Here is a 22,500-nt window from a genome sequence, read left to right on the forward strand (position 1 = left end):
GGGCAGAAACCGGCTCCGAGCAGACAGTAAATATAACGTGACGATGACGTGAGTGTTAATTGGTACATTGGAGCTCCACATTCATTTAAATCCTTAATTTCACATGTTTTAAACTCTCCAGCTGCTGAACTGGCTACAGGAAAAAAGTCAGTTAAAAACAAACAGCTGAACCATTAAACTGCTTTACAAGAACAATTAAGTCCAAAAATGCTTTCGTCGTATCCTTAGCTTCTTTAATTGATGCCATCCACGTCGATGGTGGTGTTGATGGAGAAGTCGGCCATCTCGTCGCTGACCTCGCACTCAGCCTTGATGTCGGAGTTCAGCAGGGAGCTGATGGACCTGCAGGTCATGGTGGGGTCATGAGCGGCGGTGACGTTGCTGGGTGAGAAGGCTGCGGAGACGAGAGGGGAAACCCTGTCACTGATCAGGTTGTGACAGTGATGAGAGCGGAAAGCGTGCTGATGATAAACTGGTGGACGCATTTCTACATTTTACACAAAATTTAAGCGCAACAATTTTGTTTTCGTAGCCAAAAGGCTTGTTTCTCTCAAAGGTTGTTTAATCCAGAATATTTGAAATCTCTCTGCAGAGGGAAAACATATCTGACTGTTGTGGCGCAGTATTATTTTTGTTCAGTGTAGTTGTTGCAGTAAAGTGAATTATGTTATATGTAGTTCGGTGTTTGGGTAAAAAAAAAAAAACAGAACAAGAAATAAATTGTTGTCCCACAGTCCTGACTTATGTTCATGCGTTTGAAAAAATAGATAAAGCTCAAATCTTTCACGGGTCTCGAGCTACAAATCTTTTTTCTGGATACTCCTCAAAGTCGTTAACATGATGAACTCATATTGGCTGATGTAGGTAGACAGTACAGCATCACACATAAAATAAAAATGTCTTCGTACAGTAAGAGCGAGTAAATAAAAAGCAGAAGAGAAATACTGTAGTGAGAGACAAAACAGCAGAGCGGTATCATCAGCACTGCAGAATAAATGGTCGTCTGTGTTCGTGCTGTATTCACCTGATATAAAAACGACCGCGCAGCGAAATGAGTCTTAGCAGAGCTCGGGATTTATAGCAAATTGAGTCAGTCAGCAAAAAGGGAACAGAGGGAACACTAAACAAAAGCATTAGATCTTTTACAGTTAACAGGAGAGGTATGTGCACACACACACACACACACACACTAACACTCGCTCTACAGCCACTGTGAGGCTGTTTACAACAACCCTGTGTTAGTACAGTCGCTCATGTTACTAACGTTTCACTCTCATTCATGTTCGTTCCTGATTCATCACCTCTTTCAAACCTTTCCACACCAGATGCTCACGTACTTCGAAGTACTTAATAGTTTTGATGTTGTGCTGTAATAATTGGTTGATTGATTCATTTGCTAACTCACAGTCATTTTGGCGATAATCAAAAACTTTCACTTAAACATCTGTGTGTTGATAATAATCTCCCGATCGTAAAGAAACATGTACACAACAAAAGCCGAAGTCCAGGATTTCCCAGAATCCTCGGACTTGATTGGCCTCGTCCAGGCTTCTCTCTCCCTCTCCTCCTCAGCAGTGGTGGGAGGAGAAAAGAGGAGTAATTTCTCTCCTCATTAACTTCCTGATTGGTTTCGGACTCCAATTTTTGCCCGTCTGCAGTTTGTCACCAATTCCAAACTGGCAGCCCAATCGTTAATACTAATGTTTGTGTAGCTAAGTGCAACCAGCTCTTTTTTTTTTTTTTTATCCCTCCGATCTACTTGTACAGCAATAACACAGTATGGGGGGGGGGGGCTGTGAATTAGCTCGTTCACTGTTAATTCTCTGTCCGTTCATCAGCAGGAAATCTATGATGTAATTAAAGGCTGGAGGCAACTGGACGTGTTAGTTTCACTGGGGATGTTAAATCACGACACAGTGTGGTACACATGTTGTCTGCTGCATCCGACTGTCCTCTGCTCTCCTGTTTAATACAGATTAATGTCTGAAACAGCACAAAGCCGTGTTCCCCATTAGCCCCCAAAGCACCAGTTAATGACACTGGGGCTGCAACTTAATTAAACAATCAGCTAATTATTTTTAGTTACATTTTCTATTATTTGTTTCATTCATCGATTCATTATTTGGTCTGAAAGCTTGTGCAAAATTATTATAGATAATAAAATAAACCTTGATTGCTCCTGAGTGGAGCTAATAGTTTAATTCATTCGGGGACATTTCAAAGCTAAAATTCACAATGAGAAGATTTTCTCTGTAATTTATCAATTAAAACTTAAAGGGAATTTGTACTTTTGGTTTAAGATGTATTATGTTTTAAATGACGAGAGCTGTTATTTGTTTTGGTGACTTCTGTCCGGACATGACCCAAAATGTTCAAACTCTTTGGTGCTTAAATTTGAATAGAACACCTTTTAATCATTTCTTCTTCCTTATCTTTTTTTAGATACGTGATATAAAAATAGTTATTATTAGAATTATTATAGTTGTTGAAGTGTTCAGTTCTGTGTCATCATCATTTGTACAACAACATATTTAAATTCTACAATAACAAAGTCCTTTAGACGAGTCCCTCAGAGTCCACAAATTCCCCCTGCAACAAAACTGTGTTCAGCCACCATCTGCTAATTATTCTGTTTGTTTTTAGAGATACAACAAAACCACTTCTAAACTTTCTGTCTTTCCTTAGCTATGAGAACCTTTTTCATCTGTGACAGCACAGTGTTGTTGTAATGAGTGAAATCCCCACACGTCTCACCACGAAGCGAGAGGCCTGTGTGTAAAACCCCAATCATCTATTTGAGCTTCAGGCTGTGGACAAATAAAAACCGTTTGTAACGAGACCGACTTTACCTGCTGGTGATGTTGAAAGAGAGTTTATTCTCCTGAATGAACTTTTGCCCTTTCCCCAGTCACTCAGCACTCTATATAAGATTTCCAAACTATTAAACAGTCTTTGTGTGGAATAACAAAAGGAAGCTTTTTTAACCTCCCACTTGTCCTGTTAAGAGAGGGAGGGAGCGAGTGAATGAAGGCGCAATCATTTCTGCTGCTGCCAAAGACGGGAACAAAAGCCCAGATGTGAGAGGAGATGGTAATTCAGTCTGATCCACCGGGGATAAGCTCTCGCTGTGGGTTTCATACTCTACACTCATCCACCGTACACAAGGGTCATGGGGGTAGATAACACTTAAGTAAACACACACACTCGCTCTCTCTCCCTTTCTCACACACACACACACACATTTTGTGAGTTTGTAGAATATTTGACACCAACTAAAGCTCAGTAAAATGATTTACTGTCATGACAACTAACAGTGACAATCATTTACCATCAACACATTTCATGTTGTCACTAACTACTAATGTTTTAATTGATCTTAAAGAAAAACCCTTAAAGTCCGAACATTAATCCTTTTAGCAGCAAAAACTCATTAACATAGTTCAAATAGCGAGTGTTTGTATATTTTGTTCATGTTTCTATATTTAGTTATCTTTAGTTTTGTGTTCATTTTGCAAAATTCTATGAAAAAAGTCTGGTTGAGTATTAATTGATTCAACTTTAGCTGAGGTTGCACAGATTTTTTTTAAGAGATATGAAGCATCAAAGTAAGAAAAAACACAAATGCAGGCACTGGCAGATCATTTGTATTGAAGCGTTAAATGTTTTTCTGCAGCTTCAAGTTTACTACATTTTGCAGAGTATGAATCTGCAGAAGTCACAGACTGCATGTTACCTTAAACATGCGTCAGCAATGTGCAGGGACAGGAGCACTTAGTGCAGGCTTTTATCAAGGGAACTAAAATTCACTCCCAAGAATGAAGAGTTGCCTGTCACAGGACAAGGTTGGCCTGGGATTAAATTGCTCCCATTAAAATGATACGAGCTGTGTCCAAAAAAAAAAAATCATCCCTGGCCAGTTTGAGAGGGTCCCATGTGTGTCCAACTGAGGACGACCCTTGTAGAGATGGACGCTCCCCTCTCCGCGAACGATATGGGCGTCTACCTCCTCATCATCAGAACAGCAGCAGGGCTTAATGGCCCAGAAAACTCAGTCAAAGAGCAGACACGAGGCAGGAAGGCTTTAAATACTGAGCAGTGAACGGTGGAGGCTCGCGTCACACAGCTGATGTTCACTCCGCAGACCTTCACCCTAAGTTTCAAATCACTGATTTTATCTCACCTTTTCTGGGTGAGTCTTAATTCAGCAAGTCTTCTGTGATGATTTTAAATGTCTACAAGGTGAAACCTTTTTGTACAGCGGAGGAAATCCAGAGCAGGGAATCAGAGAGTAGTCGATAAAAAACGAGAAGGACTTTGATTAGCAAATAATGGACTAATAAAAATATAGTTTAATACATAAAGTAGTTGTTGACTCATCTCAACAATCGTCTGAGCCGACGTCTGCACTTAACGTAACAAGTTATCGAGCTTCGATAAATAATGAAAATACTATCATCCTTTTTATGGATAATATATTTTATGTCGATATAAAACTTAAAATTTAAAAAAATGTTCATCCCGTTTCATCTCTAATACATGAGACGTTCTCGGAGACATGGTTGGAAATACTGTAACTTTGAAAATGTAGTATGTCTCTGAGGATTCAATGCTTAAGCCAGAGGTTCTATGATAATGAATACTGCTGCTGCTGGTAAGAAAAGTACTACAAGTTCCAACACAGTACTGCGACCGCTGCTCGTGGTGGTGAAACCTGAGCTACCAGTAATTTCAAGCCACATCAAACCTCTTCATCAGGGAACCAAGTAAAGAGTCAAATCATAGAAACTGAATTATCATGAATAAAGACTATTCGTTTTATTGTGCGTGCGGTTAAATCTTCCACATATTTCTCATTCTCGTCTCCGACGGCGAGCCGCTGAGACAATTGTTCAAAGCGATGCAGTCTCTTAAGCAGTCATTACGGGGGGTCAGAAAACACTTCAATGCTCATTATCGGTTTGCCACGGAGCTGAAGAGAAGAGGAGGGCCGACGAAGGCTGACAGAAGGCATCAGTGTCGGGGTCAAAGGCTAATTAAGCAGAGAGGACCCTTTGCTCCCGCATTGTTAACCAATCTGTCCCCGGTGAAGATGACTGCCGGAGAGGCGTGACACGGCCCTCGTCCCTATGCTAAATCTCCATTTCGGCTACTGTGCACCATCAACTCACAAAATGGCCTGTCAGTCTATCGCTGGGTTTTGACTCGATCCGTCGAAAAGTTATGGATATGCAATAATGAGCTGAGGCGGCCGATCAATATTTGCGGGACTTTTCTATCATTGCGTTTTAAACAAGAGATTCATTGTGGGTCGACAGGGTAAGAAAAATGCCAAAGTAAAGGACACAGGGAGAGTGAAATATATTGCTATGTAAAGGAGGACGCCTCTCGCGGGTGCTAAAGCTGCCAAATGTGTTTATCCAGGTCGTTCAGCTGTTTCAGAGAGCTGCCAAGGCTACATCATCTGTCAATCCACGCTGAGCTGCCACGGCTGCTCAAAACAACGCAGGGACGGAGACCACGAAAGCACGATTAGGTAGGAATGCACCGTAACCAACCGAGTTTGTTTAATACAGAGTTATCAGGAAAAGAACACCCGCTTTATGCAGATGCAGAGTGAATATGATATATCCGGTGCATGAAGAGATCATTTAGAAATACAGTAAACGTACGGATTTTAAGATTAACAGTTTTCAAATGTTAGAATAAAACTGTGATATTACTTTGGACAGAAATTCATTAAGATGTTTGTGTTGATTTAATACTTTTTTCCCTTTGTTCACATTAAACTTCTTTATCAACGTAAAACAATTAATCAAATAACAAGTATTAGTGAATGACACTTCTCATGGAAGGAAACATGATATACTTGTTAGTTATTATTAATTTCTTGAGATCAAATGTAGTTTGAATAATTAAGCTCTTTTCTTGGATCTTTTTTATGAAAGGATAAAAAACAGGTCAACTAATAATCACAATGTATGAATTCGTCTTTTCCACTGGTTTCACCCCGAAATTGTATTTGCAGGTCTTAACGGTTGCCTCAAAAAAAAAAAAAAAACGATGTTTGCAGACTCAAATAAGAGAGAGAGCCTTCAATGATTACACACTGCTCTGCAAAAATATGGTTTTAGATTAACCAGAAGTCAATTCAATCGTTAAATTTCAAGCCACCAATAGCTGGACAGTGTGTGTGTGTGTGAGTGTGTGTGAGAGAGAGAGAGAGTGAGAGGAAGAGGACATAAACTACACAGCCCAGCCCATTTAATGTCTCCACAGCCCCAGGCCTGTGCTAATGGTGGTGTTGTACAACACATTACAAAGGTGCTTGTGCCCTGAGCAGACAATTACACTGATATTTAGCTCATCCACAGCCCCACAGGCGATCAGGGCACTTAGCAGCACAGCAGGGCGAGGGAGACTATCTGAGGGGCCACACAGGACTTCTCCACTGTAACCAAGAGCCAGGAGAGACACTCAATCAGTCACAGATTCAAAGAGGCCCTCCAGGGACCGACAGGCCCCGGCAGGGAAACTTTCTCCACCGCTGGCTCTCACTTACAGTTTGAATATAGTTATCGGCTCAAACACAAGTCAATTGTGAAAACTGTGCTGAAGGGAACTTTAGATCTTTCTAGGGTTTAGTAGTCCACTGGAAAAAATATTTAAGAAGTTGCAACAACTCTTTTTTGTTTTAAGTCTGCTGTACATGGGAACGTACACCTTGCAGCACGCAGCCAAATGAAGACAAAGCGTCTCAAAGGTTCCCTAGTGGCTGGTTACAGAATAGATCATGAACCACACTTTACCCATGTATGTGGATGGGACATGGCCCAAAGAAAAAAAGTACACGTGAAATACATTTTTCTCAAAGATAGCATCTGTCATTTTAGATGAATCTTTCATACCGATGTTAATTCAAGTGTTTCAAATTTGTCCAAATGATTTCATGAAAGCCATTTCTGAAAAGGCAATAATCAAAAAATTCAAGCAGCGTTGACGGTCGACTGTGAACAATCCCAGTGGACACATGTTTAGGTTAATTTTATTTAAATTCTAGATATAATCATTGTTTGAGCATCATTCAACTTCAAATGATGTTAAAACTAGAATCAAAATAAATATTCGATTTTAAACTATGCCATCGATATTAGGAACTACAACTTAAAGGTTTGCATTATAAAGATTAAATCAAAACGCATGAACCACGATCCAAAACCAACCGTCTCTCTTAGCCTTAGTTTTTCTCAGGTACGGTGAAACAACGCTGAGCACATGTACTGAGCTGAGCGATGTTCTCGGCTTGTCAGTGACCAAGGAACTGAACTCTGGCTGCTACATGACATGAAACAGCACTTCCTTTGAAAAGGTCACCTCTTAGGTTGGAAGTACCGATTAGTTTCAGGTTTAATAAATCCTAAAGAGCGAGAGTCCTTTGTGACATCTCCAGAATGAGTGTGGCCCCAGTGTGAGTTCAGGTACATGCAGTAAGTGTGTGTGTGTGTTTGTGTGTGAACTGTGAAGTTTAAAGTAATCTGATCTGGAAGCAGGTAAAGCCCATTTTGCACACGAAACAAAGAAACTTACTGACACCAATCTCTCTGTCATTTTTTTCCGACTTTTTTTCCTCCCGAGGAGGCGGAGAACCTGAACCGACAGACTTTATACGCAGTAACTCACTGTGGTGTACAGTAGAGTATAGATTGAAGCCAGTAAAATCAATAGAATATCATCTAGAAAGATAGTAATGGATTTCTAACTTAATGGGCTCACACAGGTCCATCGATTAGCAGGATTAACATCTGCAATACCTCAACAATCTGATTTGCATTTAAATTACTGTACACTGTGCTGACACCAATATAACAAAACAGACAAATGTACAGCCGGCACAGCTGCGCTCCACTGAGATCGGACTTCAGTATAAATCTTGTTTTGTTTTTTTTTTTTAAAAAACAAAAAGTACACGAGAGTAAAGTTGCTGTGCAGACAGCTTGCAAACTTTGAGCAGTTTTCAATTTTGAAAAAGTCCAGACAAGGACAAAAAAGAAAGAACATAAACACGAGACTCAGACTCGGCCTGAAGCTGTCTCCTGTAAGACTGAAACAGCCATAAGTCTTTTGGGGCAGCTCATCTGAGCCTCCCCGGTTAGATCCTGGAGAGGAAGCAGGGTGTGTGTTGGTGGAGATACAGCATGAGTGTGTGTGTGTGTGTGTGTGTGTAGATATGGGGGGGGTGGTGGTGGAGCAGAGCGAGGTGAGATGTTGGGAGGGCAGCGAGGTGGGGTGGGAGTTTGATGGACTGCGCTGTCACCTCCCGCTCAGCGATTTACGGCGGCGGGGCTGCTGACGAGCGCGGGGCAGTAAACAGGCCGGCCGGGGGCGTATTTCACAGAGAGCTGGCTTTTATGAAGAACACCAGGACGGCTCTACCCACAGCTCCACCCGGCCCGCCGTGACGGATGGAGAAAGACGCATGACAAGCTTCATCATTGTTTGTAAATCTTAACTGTTCCCGCTCACTAACTCCAGAAGGCAATTTTGCGGAGACAGCGCGGCCTGCGGAGGGGGAGGGCAGAGAGCGAGGTGGGGGGAGGCGAGGAGGGGAAAGGACAGCGTGGCACTCCTGAAGGTTATTTGGATCTCTGTATTTGGCCAACTGATTAGCCCTCTCCTGGGAGGGAGATAAATCTGACAGGGTGGTGCTTGGCAGTGAGGTAGAAGGGGAGGGCAGGTACACTCACAGCTCACAGAGATTTCCTCCTCGTGGACTCAACATTAGTTTAGTCAAAGTGAAACAATCCGAGGATTAAACTGAGATTTCAGGGGAGTGTTGACAGTTAGATTTGGACACTTAGACACTTTCACGGTCCCACAATGTACATCAGATGTGATGCGTCTCTGATAAGTGGATACACTCGCTCCCATGTACAGTGAGGGTATATTACAGAAGTGATAAGAAGCTAAAAACCTTGTTTCCAAAGATAATTACAGGGATTTCTTCCTGTCGTGAATTAGTAAAAACTTTGGTCTGTGTGGGAAAGATCCACATTCTGCAGCAAAGTGAGTGTGCTGACTTATAATACCAGCTCAGTAGAGCATGACAGAGGTTTTATGTATCACCGGTAACAAAGATCTTTGTTCATTGTAATTTATATATATATATACTTATCCATATATTCAAAAAACGAATTAATAAAATACACATATCTTGAATTCTGAAAAAAGGGGGAGTGTATCTTGGATTGAATCTACAGCCTCTGGTTTGGGAGGTTTGTTTCTCTGGCAGCACCAAATGTGGGACCACCCTCTGAGGATGTTGTTGTCTTGTAATGGAGCATGGAGACGCACGGCAGGAGGCCGACATGGGACCCTCACAGGAAACGGACAGGTGAAAGTCATAAACAAATACAGGTAGAAGGGGAGATGCGGGGGTCTTCAGGTTTTTTGAGATGCTGGTGGTGTCAGCAGTTTCACTAAAAGAAGGATGTTGTCTTTGTACTAATGACTCGTCCCCTATGTCCTATATAAATGAGTAATAATGTACAATACGACTTTTGTTAATGGAAAAAGCAGCCACTTCATTGTTTGATCCCTACAGACGTCCTCATGAAAAATACAGCCGGGATTTCAGCCCTTCTCATTCAATAACACTTTGAACATTAGAAGACTTGTAATAACTCGGAGCTGCCTTCTTTAAAAGACATTCAAGACAAGCTGACTAATGATGAGTTGTTATACAGTTCAACCTCTAATATCTGAGGAACATTTCTGTACAGCTGAGTTTGCGACAGGTGCTTCAGAGACAGCAGAGCTCGAGATATTTTCTCACATGCAGGTATATGAACGCTTTTGCACTGCTTTGTATTTCAGTATCTAATTGCAGTGTCTATTTTTACTCTATTCTTTTTTTTTTTTTTTAACCTGTATTTATTTGAAGCTTGGGCTGCTGTGATATCTGAATTTCCCCCTTGAATTACTCGGCTTAAAGGTGAATACAGGTAAATATTCTTGTAAATAAAAGTTCTTCCGCTATAAAAAACTGAAACAACATTAATACAACAAACCCAGACTGTCAAGGAGTCATTAGGATTTAAAACTAGTGCCTTTAACTTACTGATGCTGCAGAAAAAAATAAACTATTACTGTCTTAATCATGGCCGGCTTTAATTTAATTTGAAAAAACCTTCTCACATAATTGCAAACTCAAATAACTAAAGCCCAGTAAAACAAACCATAACAAAACGTCTTTAAATCCCAGTGATGCTCAGTTTGAATACCAGTAAAAACAATATCCCTCCCTCCCTCTCTCTCTGCCGGATCTTTTCCTCTTATCTCTCTCATCGTGTGTTTGTATGAATTCTTTGGTAAGTTCCTCAAATACTTTCCTGAAAATATTGAGCAATACATACAATCTGATTTTAAGGAAACACGGAGGAGATTCCCAGCTGAGATCGGTGGTGAAGCGAGTCAGAGATGTAGAAATCTGAGATCACGTTCGATTCATCCATCAACTTCATGAAAACAAACAGAGCTGCGCTGTCACATCTTTCAACAGTTTAGTGGTTGTTGTGAAATTGATAACTTTTTCTATGATAACTGCAAATAAGAGACAGCACATTAAGTTATGGCTGAGAAGTTGATCATTGTTATCAACCGTTTGTCATCTGCTAAACAGAAAAGATAAGTACAAGGCAAGTTCCCGAAACTCTAACTTTGCTTTTCTTTGATTTAACACATGAACTCAATTTTATTCGAATTTTAAGAAAAAATAATTTTCACCTAAAATTCACATGAGACCAATTTCATCTTATAACTATGGCACTGTTGATAAAGTCTGGGTAAAACTTTAAGTGTCTTTGTGTGCGACTCACAGGCTGCCATGGTGTCAGAGTAGTTATTGTTGTTGTTGTTGTTGTCGTCCAGGTTGAGGAAGGGCGGCACATAGGTGGTGGAGCCCAGACCCTGGGTCAGGTAGGTGGCTGCTGGGTAGTAGGAGTGCATGCAGTACGGAGAGGACATGTTGTGGCTGGACAGGCGGCTGTCACTGTGAGACATCTGCTTCATACAAGAACACACGCAGGCAATTTTACAAACGTCGTAAAAATAATAATAAAATAAAGAATTGTATTAGGTTTCAATGATTTTAGGAATATGAATGCAACAACTTATTTTCTCATTAATTTCTCAATGAGCAACTAAATGTGAAGCGTACAAATAAGGGACAATTCCCAAAGCCGAAGACGATAACTTCAAAAGTCTAGTTTTGTCTGAGCAATAGTCAAAAGTATAATAAAATAATACCTCTAATGTGTGGTAGCGTGTCGAATGGCCGTAAGGTGAAGCTCGGCATCACCAGAACCATTCAAAATGATCACACATGAATATACTTGGTTTTTCGGTGGCAGGTTACACAGTTTCAATGGGGACAAATGATGCCGGAGAAAGGAACGTTGCACATTCAGGTCTTTGCTGCTTTGGTCATTCATCGTTTGCAGAGGCTACATTTTATTTTCTGCAGGAACACACTCAAGGTGAAATCATCAACAAAAGGATACAAGTTAATACTTCAACTGTCACTGCGCTCGTTAAACTAGTTTTTCAGGATTTGATCAGGACACAGTTTTACAAAGAGATGGGTTTTCAAATAAAATACTGATTTTCCTATATGAACAAATAACATGTAAGAACTCAGTGGTGTGTTCACAGCTCTGTGATTTATCATCCATGTATAAGATTCTTTAATATATCCACCGGTGGATATACCTGATCCTTTTTTATTTTCAAATACAACACAAACAGCACTGTTCCCCTTTCACATATAATTGTACAATCCTCCAAATCAGATATTCACAGACTTCACTAAACTGACCACAAAAAAAAATACAGACATAAAACGTGACAGAAAATTAGTCGTGTTTGATTTCACAGGTCCCCGACTTGTTCTAAAAATGAGCTGCAACACGGCGCTGGATTTCTCCAGTCCTCAGAAAACTTTAAAACGAGCTGTCTACTCAGCAGCAAGGCCGCCTCAGCGAGGGTTTTCAATTTCACTTTTATGGAATTTGATTTCTGTCAGCCTGTAATATGTCACCCGTATTGTCCACACCATCAATTCTCCGACAGCTTTATAAACTGTTATTTAAGCTACACTCAGCTCTTGTATTGGGCTGTGAAAAATACAACAGAGATTGGACTGGAGTCTTGAGCGCACTAAGCTTACGGGTTGTAAGGACACATGCAGCGCCCAGACAAAGGGTCTGCTTGTTCACAGGAAAAGAAAGAAATCAGGTTTTACATCCAGAGGTCGTACGGCAGATTAAATTTCAAGTGTCAGTGTGATGCCGAAATAAATATTTATTACTTTCTCAGTGTTTACAGATGGGCTGAATTTCATTTGAACCATCAAGGAACATTTTTTGTCATCTACCCCAACGAAATAAAGATGGACGACATTACAGCTCCACAAAAGTGAAGCCAAGTCATCTCTCTTGCCCCCTGGTGGTTGGCTGCAGTATCTGTAGTAAACCCCACCTTCTTCACGTTAGTAGATGGGACAAGGGCCAAATTAGAAAATTAAAGTACATGATTGAGTTTAAGGGGACTGTCGGACCTTAGCGGAGGTGTCCAGCTTTAAGGTTCTTTTAGTTTCTGTACTGAGGCTTTTTACAGGAGCAACACTTTTGCTGTCAGAAACATTAATGACCTGAATTGTTCATGTAGATTTTACTGACAACAACACAACACGAGAGACGTCATTTAAAGAAGAAATGACTCTACAGGAGCTTTTTTCAACACCTGAGTGAGTTAAAATCTGAAAACATTGGCAGCTATTTTTTCTCTGAGAGGGAAGATGTCACACATCTTAGTATAAACTCCCTGAAGTATAACCTGCTGACTCCTGGGGGGGCTTCCCTACCTCCCTGAGAGGGCCTATCTCTCCTTATCTGGCACCATCTCCTGTCTGGAAGCTCACCACCACCACCCTTATATTATTATCATCATCATCCACCTGCATGACAGCCAAGCACCAGTGAGTGCACAGTGGAGGAGAGAAGGTGGTAGATGGCCTTACACTGATAAAGACCACTGTGCTCCTCTGTGGGCTTCCACTTGGTGGTGAGAAGAGCACTGAAGACCTGTAGATCACTATATAATGACAATCACTATGAGATTATCTTGATTCTTTTCAAACAAACTTGTATTAAACTGCACTTTTTGAGATTATTTCATGAGAGGAGCTCTGCAAAAAGTTTCAAAAAGTTAAATTCAATACTTTTAAAGACCATAACAAATGAAATGTCAAGTACGACAGACATGAAAGAATACGAATATCCATTTTAGCAGAGCGATGTGCAGGGTGCTAACGTCTATGAAGATCTAGGTGCATTGGAGCTGATCCAGAACCACCAGAAGACGATTTATCAGCTGATCGAAGATGGCGTGCCGGCTCAAGATCAGCTGATAGACTAAAGGCCATTGTGCTTTTGCAGAACCAATGTAAGCGTTTTTTAGAAACTTTCTACATGCACGGTATAAGTATCTGATTTCAAAATGTATGGTGAACTTGTGCACGTTATGAAGTCTGTAGAACACCTCAAATCATAAGAAATGTGCATCAGGCATAGCATTGAAACCTTTTGACAGTCACCGATAAAGTGCGTCAGAGCCCAAAACTGACAGAGCAGAGAAACACACCGATAAGAGCTTTGGAGACAAAATCCCAACTGAGTAAGTCAAGAAAAACTGGAGCACAGCCCATTTACACTGGAGGTTTAGGACAGGTAGAGGAGACAAGAATAAAGTGTTTGTAGTGATAATTATTCTAACTCAGGTGATAAGCTATGATTGACTGCTTCTTTTATTTCTACAGAGATATTCAATCACGATAACAATCAATCTCTAGTTACAACCTACGTATTTGTGGCACTGAAACTCATCTTCAAACAATCAGCTCTTCATGCAAATACCAAAAAAAAGGGGTCTCTGAATTTGAATAACCATAACACGTAGCCCTCTCAGCCTGACATCTCCGCTGAAAATACCATAAATCACAAAGGAGGATGGACAAATTATGCTAAAGAGTGCTAACTGATTAGCATTAATGTGCTCACTTTCTCCTTCAAGCGCTGAGGCATGGCGGTTTGTTCCTCTGCCGACAGACAATACCATTAACCTTTGCAATTCAGGCTCTGCCGCGCAGTGGCGGGTTAGCGGAGGCAGTGACCCCAAAACTAGATGTTGCTACTGGGGAGGGCGGAGGGCGGGGGGGCAAACGTTCTTCATAGGGGGGAAAAAAAACAAAAACACCTCATCAGAGAACACTGGAGAGTTATAGATCTAATTTGCTTCACGCACAAACTCATCTCATTTGACACAATAGAGATACATGCAAACATAAATCAGCGTGAATATGCACGTGTGTGTGTGTGTGTGTGTGTGTACCATCTCCATGATGTGTCGAACCTATGTTATACCATGAGGCACTAAAACAGACATTCTAATCCATCTCTAACGAAAACAAAGAAATAAGATGATCATTGTTTATTTCAACAGTAATTTATACATTTTTATGTTCACAAGGTCACACACACGCACACGCACGCACGCACACACACGCTTGGAGCATCTCAATAATTTCTCGCCATTTTATAATATACAAAAATTGCTTTTGTCTGTAAATGATTTCTACTCTTTAACTTTCTTCTGCACGTCTTGATATTTTCTAAATCTGAAAATGAACCTTTCATTGCTGCTAAAACAATAAATAAATAATCTGTCATTGATTCTCATCAAGCAAAACTACTAAATATTCCTTCACAGCTTCTCAAACGTGCTGAGTTATGTCACTGTAATGTCACTTTTGATTCTAGATTAAACTTCCACTTATTTAATACTAAATGATTATTCAATTCATTATGACAATTGATTCTTGCAAACCTAAATCTTTTCAGATGATCTTTTCATGGTGCTTTTGTCATCATTTAATAATTTGGCGTGTTTTGCTTCGTGTGTTTGGAGATGGAAGGTACTTTTTGAAATAATGAAGAGAAGAAAGTTCAAGTTCGGAAGAGTTTTTGTAAGTATGGATGAAACAAAGTCACGTTGACACAAGTACTACTTTAAGTTTCTACAAGCAACTCCTGTAGTGGATGTGTTACAATACGGAAAGTCAATCCCAAAAAATAGAAATATAAAATCTGAGGTTGATCATTTATGTATTAAACTCATTTTGCTTGAATTAATAAGAAATATATCGATATATATATTGAACCTTTGTTATGTTGCTACTGATGAAAACTATATTACGATAATTATTTGTTTTATCGCCCAGGCCAGAATTTTATCATGAACCCAAATCAAATAAAAACAGACTAAATATAAATGTAACACACAGCAGAAGATTAACCTTATCTAAAAAGGAGATTATGAATGTGATTATAAAACTGTAACACAGCTCATCATTCTCCTGAAGTTAGTAAATTAAATTAAAAACACCAACAACCAGTATCAACAATTTCCACAACATACCAACACGTTAATCTAATGTTGACGGGGGAATATTCATATGTACATTGCAGTAGAACGGCTGCCACAGCATTAACACGAGCTATCAGACACGCTCAGTCACTGATACACAAGCAGAGTGGATATAGTCACCTGGTATTGCTGGTAGTTGTAGAGGTTGCTGTAGTAGGTCGGGTAGCATGACGGCTGGTAGAAGTTGTAATAGGAGGTTTCCATCAGCAGGTCGGACGCTCCCTCAGCATGAGCCCTAACACCGGCCGACGGGCTGGAGGATGATGCCGAGCGACTCCCTGGACCGACACACACATACAGCACAGAGCGGAGACACACAACAAACAAATAAGACAACGATCGACACAGTTCAGATATTTCAGGAGGTTTGTGTGTGTGTGTGTTTGTGTGTGTGTGTGTGTGTGTGTGTGTGTTTTGAGGTCATTGCTGCCTTTGGAGCGGAGGATGAATTGTTTTTGATGAATTTAGTTTTTGCTTGTTGCAACTCAGGAAAATAAGTCAGGCTGTAAATGTGAGTGTGTTCCTGATTCCATGCATCTTTTATAGGGAACAAAGACATTTATTGAACTTTACAAGATATTTCAAGTCAGGCCATCCCTCCCTCAATCTGCTGTCAATAGCACCATCTGCAGGCGACAACTGATACACCTCAACATCACAGCACAGAAATGTGGCTTCATATCAGTACAAATAAGACCATTTAATCCTCATTACTTATTATCTGTTGTACTTTCCTTATCTACAAGGCCACATTCTTCTCAGGCAGAAGCTGCTGACACAACGAAGACACTGTGCACCGCTGAAGCCAAAGATAATGACATTTGTTGTCCCCGTTCAAACTCTTGTCATCAGCGATTCACTGAGTGCTTAACTCCTTTTTCCACCTCACTATTTTCCCTCTGTTGCCAAGCCAGCCACCGAAAGTTCATGCTTTCACACATACAAAGCAGAGACAGAGCAGGACAAGAGCAGCCTTGACCAGAGTCATATTCCACCTCCTGAAATGTATTATCTGGCCGAGCGGGAACTCGGTATCTGTTGTTTCTGCCTCCACACGACGAGAAACATGCCTTATAATTTGGTCAGCAAATCAACTTCATGTTTCACGTTTGTTTTCACATGAAAACAGTATATTCAGTGCCTATGAATGTATTCTTGTCATGTGGACTGTTTCATTGATTTTAGTGTATTTATTTGAATTGAACTTGAAAACATAAGTGCAGCGTCTGTTGTAAACCTGCCTGAGTGGAATGGGATGTTAACTCAGTCTGTGGTGATGCTGGTTGCAGCTTTTATTTAGGAAACTGTTAAAGTGACCTGAAGGAATTGAGTCCAGCTGCTTTTACGTGACGAAGACTGATATAATGTGAGTAATGTGTTCTTCTAGGATTTTATTTACCAACCAGGATTATAACTGTACACTAAAATGACAATAAAGGGTTTCTATTCTGTTCTATCTTTTTGACCTGATAAAAATAACAAGAAATGCTCTTAAATGTCAAAGGGATTCAAATTAAGAATGAATTTAAGGCATAAACAGATTGAACAGAATGTGGTTCTGCTGCCTGTTCAACATTTTTTCTAATCTTAGTATATAGTGATTAAAACCAACCTCCTCTAAACCTTAAAAGCTGTAATCCTGCTTCTCTTAAGACAAGTTTACTGAGAAGTCAGTTTAATTAGATTTAGGTGAATTTGTAGTCCAGTAGCTGCTGTTGCTTGGACTGTGCTCCTGTGCGCTCAGCCGTCGGCTGGGGGTGCGACACGTGAGAGGGCGGTGGGACAGTTAGCGGCCCATACTTCACCTGTGAAAGCCAGAGAGGAAGCGGAGGCGCTGCCGGTCGGTGTCGGGGATCGTCCGTCCACAGAGAACAGGCAGTCGGCTCCAGCTTCATTCTTCACCAGAACCTCGGGTCCAGGCAGAGTCACCGGACTACAAATCCCAAGCTCCTCCTCCTGAGCATGCTGCCGCCTCAGGGCGACCTGGAGAGGAGGACAGAACTGGTGTGAGACTGTTTGGCACAAAACTGACAGATCCTCTAACAGTTTGGAGAACAGACAGTATCTGCCTACTACAGAAAAACTACTGGACACAATTAGAATATTATTACACTGATGAGATAAATAAAGAAAACTATACAATAATACACTCCAGGCTTATTGTAAGTTGCTTTGTCCTGTGGCATTATGTTGATATATATATATTTGTTGTACTGACAAATTATACAGCGATAATTATTGATATTGTTTTATTTTTCATCCAAACACACACACATATATAAATAAACACATAATCCAAATATAAATAAAATAAAAACTTCGAGCTATGAAAAAAATATAACAGTAAATCAGTATAATTAATGGTCATTAATTTATATTAATAAAATTCACTTAAATATCCACTAAGACACTTTAAGTTGTGGTGAAGTTAAGCTAGCTGTGTGTAAACAAAGCTACATTTTAGTTAGCCATGTTAGCACACAAATTAAAGTGTGAAAAACAATAAGTAAAGTTAACTTAGCTCCATATATTAAGATGTAGATGGTTCATGTTAATTCATGTCTGTTAATAAACCGTCTCTAAAATGTATTAAGCGATAAAATACACTTAAATGTCCACAAACACACGTGAGGTTGTGTTAAAGTTAAGCTAGCTGTGTGTAAACAAAGTTAGCTAATTAAAGTGAGAAAAACACTAAAACTCATCTCCAACGATTGAAAAGAAGTGAACGTGGAGTTCAATGATTTTCCACCGCGGGTTAAATGATGAGTTTTCTCTGTTTTAAAGAACAAACCTCCATCCCTGACCCCCGGCGCTGCGGGTGAAGCTAGCCGCGCTGACAGGTGTGGTGCACGGTTACCTGCGCCGCCATGACTCGCTGCCTCTCCGCGATCAGTTTGCACTTGACGCACTCGCAGTCCCTCCAGTTGCAGAAGCGCTTGTGTCCCTTCAGCGGGGACACGAAGCCGTGGTTCCTGCAGCGGGAGCACTTGGGCATCCTGGCGGGCCTCGCGTGGCCCGAGGCCGGGGAGAGGGGCGCGCCGCTCTCCGGCGGCCCCTGCCTGCTCTGCTTGTCCTTGTTCATGATGGAGGTGACTCGGAGGGCCGGAGGACTCTCGGTCTCTGCGGTGGAGGCGCAGCCGCTCGATGCCTGTGCTGGTGCCAGGTTGGAGGCTATAAGGTCACCGGCCCTCCCCGCCGGGAGACGGTCCTGGTTTTTTTTTTTATTTGGGAGGAAACCAACTGGAAGCGGGGGAGAGATGAGGGAGGAAAGTGTCATCACTCTGCTGCTCTCTGTGTCCACACTGGATTTATTAATACAACTTTTTTCTTTTTCATCTGAAGCCCATTGTTCCATGTGAGCCTCTGGCCGCTTGTTGCTGAACCCCTGATGGCCCACAAACCAACCCAGAGCTCATCTGAGAGAAAAGGAACTGTTGGTTATCTGCTGGTGAAGTTATTTTTTTTAAATAAAAAGTCACCATAGGCTGAGTTGTTGGTGCAGAATGTCCCTCAGAAGACACAAACCTTCACCGAGGCCCGACTACAGTCAAATTGTACCACAGCTCGGACAGAAGTGCAATAGATGAAACTGAACACATCTGCAAAAGAACAGAAAAGAGTGTGAATGTTTAAAATATTTATACATCAAGAAAATGTCTGATAGAGATGAAGGGAACCGCGATGACAAATGAATTAAGGAGTTACTGTCAGTAATGGTAGAATATGTGAGGAGACATGTTGCATATCAATAAGTCTCCTTAGACTCAATCACATTTCAGTCCCTTTAATATTGTTTTACCATTTCTTTCATTAAGATCCATGAATCGTCTCCTGAGGAATAACTGAGAATGTAAAAAAAACAAAACAAAAAAAAACACTTTCAATGTTAACGAAAGTGGAAACAAAAATCTGGACTGGTCAGAGACACTGATCTGACCATTTATAACAATAATCCATTTTATTCATATCGTGCTTTAACCACTTATAGGTCAAAAAATAGAAATAAATAACCCTGAACATAAAAGTAAGATGAATTAATACAGCTTAGGCCTATATGGAGTAAAGTAACTCCACTATATAGGATAGGTGGTTGTACAAAAAAAGAAAACACATCTTTATGAGTTCTACATTTAATTTCTGCATATACATCCCCACTAAATTACACACATGGTCCTCTAAGAGATAGAAGTCCAATAACAGATGGAGCTCAGTCACATTTCAGTTTACAGAGTCACATTTAACAATTTCCTTCAATCACACAATAGGAAACTGCTTGTAACTGAATATTGTTTGGTTTAATTTGTTTTCCTTTACTCTTAAACATGCCAGAGCCTCCATGCAGAGCAGATATTATTGCAGATATTATTGCCAGTGGCATTGCTCTGCTATCCCCACTGGGCTTGTAATTCTGCTGTAATATCCGAGTATCAAGCCACTAAAACATATTTACTGTAGCTCTTTTTATTTTTCATGGCGGCTCATATGCTGCACGGTGAATTAATTCACCAGGCCTGACTGAGCTGAGACTGAATTAACCTCCACACCAGTCAGCCCGTCAGGTGAGTGGATTTATGTGCAGGGAGGGAAGCGAGGTGAAACACAAAGGCACCCAATTAAAATCCATGCAACCGCCAAAAGGAAAGGTGGTGCTGCTGCTGGTGGTGGTGGTGGGGGGGTTAACCAATTAAAAAGCAGGCGGCCACACAGCACTCAATCACCCGGTCAAGATAAATAACTGCTTCACATCATTGCCTCTGTAGCATACGGTAATAATGATGGATTAAAATGGAGCGATAAAGTGTGCAATTTAACACATTTAACAGTTCTATTAGTCTGACTCCTCTATAACCTCGCAGGTCACAGGTTGTAGAGTGAGGCAGCAAACAGTCCTTATCAAGAGACGGGCTGATATTTAATGACATGACAAAAATATACAGAAACAGGACATTTCACACTATGTGAAGGAAAAGAAGAGCATTTTACTCCACTGCAATACTGACTCGTCCCAATGGAGGGAGCCACTGAGCTGGAAAGAGTCAGCCAGGTAGAGGAGGAAAGATTTCATAACATCTAATAAACTGTGAATAATAAAAACAGGCTTTAATTGGTGATAAAATGACAAACAAAATGTTATTTTATCACATGTAACACAGGCTGGCAGCAGTAGAGGAAGAAGTAATAAAATACATGAACAGCAGCAGTGATAGCAGTGTCAATGTTTTATAGCAGCAATAATAAAAACAGGTTTTAAATAATAGAAATGATAGTTGAGTGACAGTGACAGACCTGGAACATGCAGCTGCTGACTCAGAAACCTGCAGAATGAGAACAGAGAGGCAGGTGTCATGTTTTTAATCATTTCATCAATCATTTCATCAGCCTGAATAAACACTGATTCTCCCATTACATTAAGAGGTAACATTTCATTTGTGTTGATTTCAATTACATCAACACAGAAACCAGAACTTTAAAATATCTTTATTTGTATATTTTCATTATTGAAAATCTGAAGACATAAAACAATTATTGTTTTCAATTGGAAAAGTGAAATTCAAACATTTCCACCAAAAGTAACTCACAAGATCAACACATGTGCCGCAGAAGATCTGATGTAAAAGCAGAAACATTGCAAATTAAACAAAGAGTGAAATACAATCCCAACAACACTTTGCTCGTGGAGCATTAATGAGATTTCTCGTGACTTCATAGAAACTTTATTCACCTTAAATTAGCATCTGTCCAGTGTATAATACACTTACAGATGTTGTGAAATACTCGACATAAAATGTAGGGTTAAATAAAACAGGACAGAAGAGTCTAACGTAGGTAAAGTTAAAGTCTCCAGGTCAGAAGGTGGCAGTAATGCACCTTCAAGCTGGAGGAAGAAGAGAAGGAAGACTCAGTTTCCCTCCAAAAGTGCCTCATTTTATAAAAGTTATCTTTATTATCTAAATCCACAGATTATTAAATACATCATGGTGAAATGGGCCTTGTGTAAAATACATGTGTCCCTCTGCTCCACAACAACAACTGTTCCCCTAAGCTCACTGAGTTTTAAGTAAAGTAGGCTTCAGGCCTACAAACACAATATTCATTGAATGACAACATAAGACGCTTTGTGATTCTGTGGAAGTTTTTATTTCATTTTGTTAAAACATTTCTGTAGAAACATTTATTTATCTGTGAATCAACTTCAACCATAAAGCAACTTTTTTTATTTTGAACCAACAAAGAATATAAAAGTATTCAGGATATTCAGGGACAGTAAAGAGTCCAGAGATCAACAACCAGACAAGAGAACAAGAGAACAAGGGAACAACACTTTCAGGCAAAGACAAACACATTTCAACAACAGTTCAACAATTCATTCCAAAGTGTGCAGAGTGAGAACTCTTCCCAGAACAAAAACCATGGAGTCAAACAAAGTCACAGCAGATCTCTGAAGAGGAGGTAAAGGAGCTGGACTCACCTCTGACCTGGAGTCTTCGTGTCCTCAGCAGAAGAGTCTGAAGAAGTTTCCACAGTTTGGAGACAAACCTGAGACCTGCTGCTGGAACAGGCCTCTCCAGAGGGAGGCGCCATCTTTACTCCCCATGTTTAAACAGAGGCGGGACACAGGCTGCGTTCAAATAAAGTCCGATCGTCTCCTTTCCTAACCACTATACCTCCTTCACCCCAGTGATATTCACGAGGTCGAGGAAACATCACAACTTTTCTAGTCTAGTTATTGTTGATCTAATTATCCTGAGTGAGGAAAGAAGAAGCTCTGCGCAAAATCCGACTCAACTCGAACTTTGAAAAACTTTATTTATAACTAAATGCCTCTTACTGTCTCTGAGTACTATGTGCTGTGTTCAGTGATATTCCAGTTTCCTGTTTACAACAGAATGACACGTGTCCAGGTGTAACTACAGAGTGGCGTCGCTTTAAACGAGGCGGCCGCAAAGAATTGTGGGGCGG

At 40.5% G+C, this 22,500-nt stretch overlaps 1 protein-coding gene across 7 annotated transcripts in view; it reads right to left on the reverse strand.

The window, feature by feature from the left end:
- dmrt1 (doublesex and mab-3 related transcription factor 1) overlaps positions 1-22,424 on the reverse strand; it is a 23,643-nt gene extending 1,219 nt beyond the window's left edge. The window contains exons 1-9 of one of the 7 annotated variants that reach the window (XM_020107067.2): positions 22,010-22,419; positions 21,120-21,146; positions 20,827-20,855; positions 19,066-19,139; positions 18,398-18,956; positions 17,343-17,520; positions 15,658-15,815; positions 10,872-11,055; positions 1-394 (exon numbers count right to left, since the gene is read on the reverse strand). The exon at positions 1-394 is cut by the window's left edge and continues 1,219 nt beyond it. In XM_020107067.2, coding sequence (XP_019962626.2) covers positions 234-394; positions 10,872-11,055; positions 15,658-15,815; positions 17,343-17,520; positions 18,398-18,895 — 1,179 coding nt within the window. In that variant the 5' untranslated portion in view covers positions 18,896-18,956; positions 19,066-19,139; positions 20,827-20,855; positions 21,120-21,146; positions 22,010-22,419 and the 3' untranslated portion in view covers positions 1-233. Of the gene's footprint in view, positions 395-10,871; positions 11,059-15,657; positions 15,816-17,342; positions 17,521-18,397; positions 19,140-20,826; positions 20,856-21,119; positions 21,147-22,009 lie in introns of all 7 variants that reach the window. The other 6 variants (XM_069523246.1, XM_069523248.1, XM_020107068.2 and 3 more) reach the window with 6 other exon arrangements.
- Between the last annotated feature and the right edge of the window lie 76 nt (positions 22,425-22,500).

This window comes from Paralichthys olivaceus, chromosome 4 (genome assembly GCF_024713975.1).
Source record: "Paralichthys olivaceus isolate ysfri-2021 chromosome 4, ASM2471397v2, whole genome shotgun sequence".
NCBI classification, from domain to species: Eukaryota; Metazoa; Chordata; class Actinopteri; order Pleuronectiformes; family Paralichthyidae; genus Paralichthys; species Paralichthys olivaceus.